The 5315-nt window shown below is 34.3% G+C and overlaps 1 protein-coding gene across 1 annotated transcript; it reads right to left on the reverse strand.

The window, feature by feature from the left end:
* Positions 1-2608: 2608 nt before the first annotated feature.
* On the reverse strand, positions 2609-2964 carry LOC138362490 (uncharacterized; the record flags this gene model as incomplete). Its single annotated transcript, XM_069321058.1, has 1 exon — positions 2609-2964. A coding segment is annotated over one exon (356 nt), but the record flags the coding sequence as incomplete, so codon positions are not given.
* Between the last annotated feature and the right edge of the window lie 2351 nt (positions 2965-5315).

A 5315-nucleotide genomic window follows, 5' to 3' on the forward strand; every position in this document is an offset into this window, starting at 1 on the left:
TATACACTTCCTCGTGGTCAACCTGAAAAAATTGATCAAAAGATCCCGATAATTACCCAAATTAGAGAGTTTATGGAAGAAACACATTGTTTTCATTTAGATTTTATACCAATTATTAAAAGAATTAAATTGGGGATGATTCATAATAACCAATATAATTTACCAATGATATCAGAGGAATGGATAGCACTGAATGGTAAAACCTATCAGTGTGATTATAGTATTTTAATTGAAACTGAAAATGCAAATAATTTAATTCAATTTACGCGCTCTCGGTCTCGATGTTTAAATTGGATACTTGGAACTTTAGGATGTATTTTCAACCTAAATGATAAGAAGACCAACAACCGTGCAATTAAGAATTATATGCATCGTTTTCCTTTCAGTCATCGCTTAGATGAAGAAAAAATTGCCTGTTATTTCCCACTTGAAGAAGCCCTAATACATATAAACAGCCATCGACTCAAAACACTAATACCCTTCAATAGTGAAACATTAATTAAAACTATAATTAAAAAAATAAAAGAAAATCGTTAAATAAAATGGTACATCCTCATCTTTCAACAACAACAACAACAACAACAACGGCTTCAGGCGAGAATCATCAACAACTTCCTCAGTTACTACCTCAACCTCATGTTATGGATTTGAGAATAGCTAATAGAGTACATGAAGAATCTTATTGGAATCCAATACCAACCACATTAACAACTCCCACAATTAATGAGACACATGATAATAAGGAAATATCACAGGAAAAAATGAATGTCGTTAAGAAAAAAACAAATGGGTCCCTTTCTATTATGTATCTGTCTTTTTTGGTTGGTTTATTAGCCACCTTTTATCTTTTGGGAACAAATATTTCCAAATCATTAATGTCATTAGTAATTGCTATTATGGCTCTTTTATTAATTACATTTATCTGAACTTACCATCAATATCAATATAAATCAATTGTTTCTTATGCCCAAAAAATCGTTCCTCCAGCTAAACAGCCTTTACATCTATTAAATTATTAAATTATAATTAAATTTCATAGTCATTTTATTATTTTTCTCCTATATAAAAAAGAACAAAAAAAGATATGTTCGGTAATAAAATATTCACATATTTTATACTTATTATATTAATTATCTTATGTTTGTTTATTACAATAACATCTGTTATGAATGTATATGATAAAATACCATTTATGGATTCAGTTAAATCTGATGATCACATGAAATATGTTATGGGGTCACATCATGCCATTGCTGGGCTAATTGCAGTAATTCTCGTGATTTTTACAACGATTAATACATATAAAATTATAAACCATGAAGAAAGAGACCAAATGAATTTTGAAGCACAGTAAATTTAATAAAGTATTCGAAAAAAATTGTTGTAATGTATGACATTTACCAAGTCATAGAAACAGGTGCTTGCTTTATTTTTTTAATACAAGTGTAATCAATACTGATCATAAAATTACCTAAATTTTTTAATTATAATCATAAAAACCTACAGTGTGTGTGTGTGTGTGTGTGTGTGTGTGTGTGTGTGTGTGTGTGGGTGTGTGTGTGTTGTAAAAAGAAATATATTAAATTTGATATATACAAAATTCATATTATATACAAAATTCATATTCTATAATGTTTACAATTTCTAAGATCTAACTGTATATTTATTAATTGAAGGTGGTGGTATGCCTAATATAATAATAATAATAATAATAATAATAATAATAATAATAATAATAAAAACTCTGGGAGAATGGTAATTCGAATGTAAGTTACAAGTTACTAAAGAGATATTCATCAAATCCTTATTCTCAATAATGGATCCTAAGTGAGTGGGTAAAACGACACATACAGAGGAAGAAACAAACAACGGGTAGGTCTCCTGAAACCCATTTAAACCTATTACAAAAAACAATAACAAGCACCAAAATAAATATATATATATATATATATATATATATATATATATATATATATATATATATTTATATGTCGTGCCTGGTTGCCAGAACGTTGTATTTGGCCTGCTGTGCAAGACCCGATTTGCCTGATGGGCCGAGTTTTCATGAATTTATATTTTTTTCAATTTTTTTTTCTTGTGAAGTGATGAATCTGTCCATTTCATTACGTATGGGTTGATTATTGGAAATTTGAGTTAAAACTAACATAGATATATGACCGAACCGAACCTAACCTAGCCCCTAACCTAATTAACTTGTGCATGGTGAAATGTACAGATTTATCACTTCATAGAGGAAAATTGGAAAAATATATAGATTCAGGGGAACTTGCCTCGTTGGGCAGGTCGGGCCTAGCATAGTGGTCCAGGTGTGGCTTTCTGGCTGCTACATATGTCTATTATTTTTTTTTATAATATGCTAAACGAAACCTCTCAATGTTCAATAATTCTTAGCCATTTATTAAAAAAATTGTGGGAAGGACTCTCTCGACGCCTCACCCTGCCACAGTGGGTCGTCTCTCCGTTCTGTCTCTGTGTCGGATCAGGGACGGATCCTAGCCCGCCTTTTGAGTTCGAATCTCCGTTTTCGGCGACCCACCTTAACACCCCCCCTCCCCTCACCCATCCAGAGCCCAACCCCACCCCTTACCCCCCAAAGTCCTCGTCTTTGCGTTAGCAGCTGGAGTGCTGGTGGAGGTGGTGACAGTGGCACCGCTGTCGCTAGCAGCTGGAGCGCTGGTGGAGGTGGAGGTGGTGACAGCGGCACCGCTGTCGCCAGCAGCTGGAGTGCTGGTGGAGGTGGAGGTGGTGACAGCGGCACCGCTGTCGCCAGCAGCTGGAGTGCTGGTGGAGGTGGAGGTGGTGACAGCGGCACCGCTGTCGCTAGCAGCTGGAGCGCTGGTGGAGGTGGAGGTGGTGACAGCGGCACCGCTGTCGCCAGCAGCTGGAGTGCTGGTGGAGGTGGAGGTGGTGACAGTGGCACCGCTGTCGTCAGCAGCTGGAGTGCTGGTGGAGGTGGTGACAGTGGCACCGCTGTCGTTAGCAGCTGGAGTGCTGATGGAGGTGGAGGTGGTGACAGTGGCACCGCTGTCCTTAGCAGCTGGAGTGCTGGTGGAGGTGGTGACAGTGGCACGTGCTGTTGGGAGGGTGGCACTGACATCTTCTGATTGTGGAGAGATGGTGTCGCTGTTTGTGGATTGGATTCTCATCCACATTAAAAATAAAATAATTAGTAAACATATACCAACAACAAATATATAAATGTTCATTTTTTTTTATAATAACCAAAACAAAAAAAATATTAGAGGGTAATTCATAAAAAATAAAAAACAACAACTAAGTATTTTGGGTAATTGCCAATAAACAAACATTATATTAAATTATTAATATAATTGAAAAGTTTTAATTATAATATAAATTACCATATACATCCTTGTGTTTTAGGTGGGGTATACAAATTTACATACTGATTAAATGACATTGAATCGCACAAATCTTGTGGTATATGATGTACATCATTAGGAGGTTCTATTTGGAAGTTGGGGATGGATGTATCTGCTTTTATAGTTTTATCAACAACTTGAAGATATTCAGAAGGATCTCGTATTTGTACTAAATAATTAGGTTGAAGAGTTGTAATGTTGTTTCCCGGTGTTACTTCAAATTTCCTAAATACCCCAACACTGCGATTCATAATATTTTGCAAATGGGCAATGGTATTTTTTAATACTAACATCTCATTAGAACATTGGCTCTTGAGAGTAACAAAACCGATTTGATCTGAATATACTACATTAGGCGATGCTATTTCAAGAATATTTGTGCCATTTTCGGGATAGTCTGAAAATATATCAATACCATTGGGTTTTTCACCTGCAAGATTATGATTGATATCGAGTATTTTTGAGGGAGACATTCCAATGGCAATATCAAAAATAGAATAATTAACATTATTTATATCAACAGGTTTATTCAGGTCATCATTAAACTCTGAAAAGTAATTTTTCAAATTGTCTATATTTGCTTTTAAATTCTTACGAAACATTTCCGAATCATTAATATGTTTCTCCATAGCAATATCAGCGAGATCAGGAGAAGTGGTAGTATTTAAGTCAGGAAAACTGTCTGGTTTAATAGGATCTCCAGGTTTGAGATTTGTATTAGGTGTCATGGTATGTGCTGTATTTACAAATCGTTTATGAGGTGGATATTTAGTACCATCTTTAAGTCCTCGTTTCAATTTTTCACAGGCTGTAGTTGATTTAGGTTCAGTACTGTCAGTAAAAACGGCCTTCCCTTTATTATTAATGATGAGAATATTATGTGGAGTAGTGATACACTCATTATTGAGTGGAGGGTATTTTTTAAGATCTTCCGGATTATTCGAGAGGGCAACCGCTATGGCTAGAAAATCATGTATTCGATGTGTGGACAAGGGTTCATAACAAGCAAAATTGGTTCGATTCAAATATAATCTACTTCCATCATTATCTGTTATAGTTTTCACTTGTAAACGTCGCTGTGATTGAATTAGTTGAGAATAATATATGTTTAAAACTGAATTTACATCAAAAATTTTTAGTAAAACTAAATTTTCTTCACCTTTAGCTGCTTTAACAAATTTATGAGGTGGAGAAGTTATTAATTTAATCTTGTCAGTTGGTATAGGCTCACCTTTGTAATAACCATTATCAAGAGAAGCAGGGAGAGCGTTCATAAACTTTTCATAACATTCCAATTGGTCTTTAATGTTATTATTATTGCAAGGAACAGTTTCCTCTGTATCAACCCAAATTACTTTAACCCCCTGATCTATGAGATTTGATGGCATAGCTAACATCTGTAAAAAGATTTTTGAATCAGGGATTAGAATATTACCTGGATGAAAAGATATATTCATAGCATTTTGCATGTTAGGATAGACTTTTTGATTAACATTATAACTTGTTAAGACATGAGCCATTGGTCCTAAATTATAAGTTTTATGAGGTCCAGTTTTGTTGGAACAAAATGAGTCTTTAAAATCTTTCACCACGTCTGTTGATAACAAACCCATTTTTAGATATAAACAGGGTGGACATATAGCAGACAAACTTTTATAAATATTATGTACTGGTTTTTCCCGTGCTTTTCTATACAAATCTTCAATTTGTTGTAAATGATAATCTTTTTCTTCATATTTTAGGTCAGGAAATAGAGCGTGAATACAAACACATTTAGAAGAATTACCAATCATATTTAACTGTTGACCCAAAGCTTTTATGAAAGAAGCACGTTGGTTAGGGTCACTGATATATCTAGTCATATCTTGAATTTTGGAAAGAACTTCAGATATTTCTGGATTAACTTTTGGATTG

The sequence above is a fragment of the Procambarus clarkii genome, unplaced genomic scaffold, assembly GCF_040958095.1.
Source record: "Procambarus clarkii isolate CNS0578487 unplaced genomic scaffold, FALCON_Pclarkii_2.0 HiC_scaffold_1890, whole genome shotgun sequence".
Taxonomy (NCBI): Eukaryota; Metazoa; Arthropoda; class Malacostraca; order Decapoda; family Cambaridae; genus Procambarus; species Procambarus clarkii.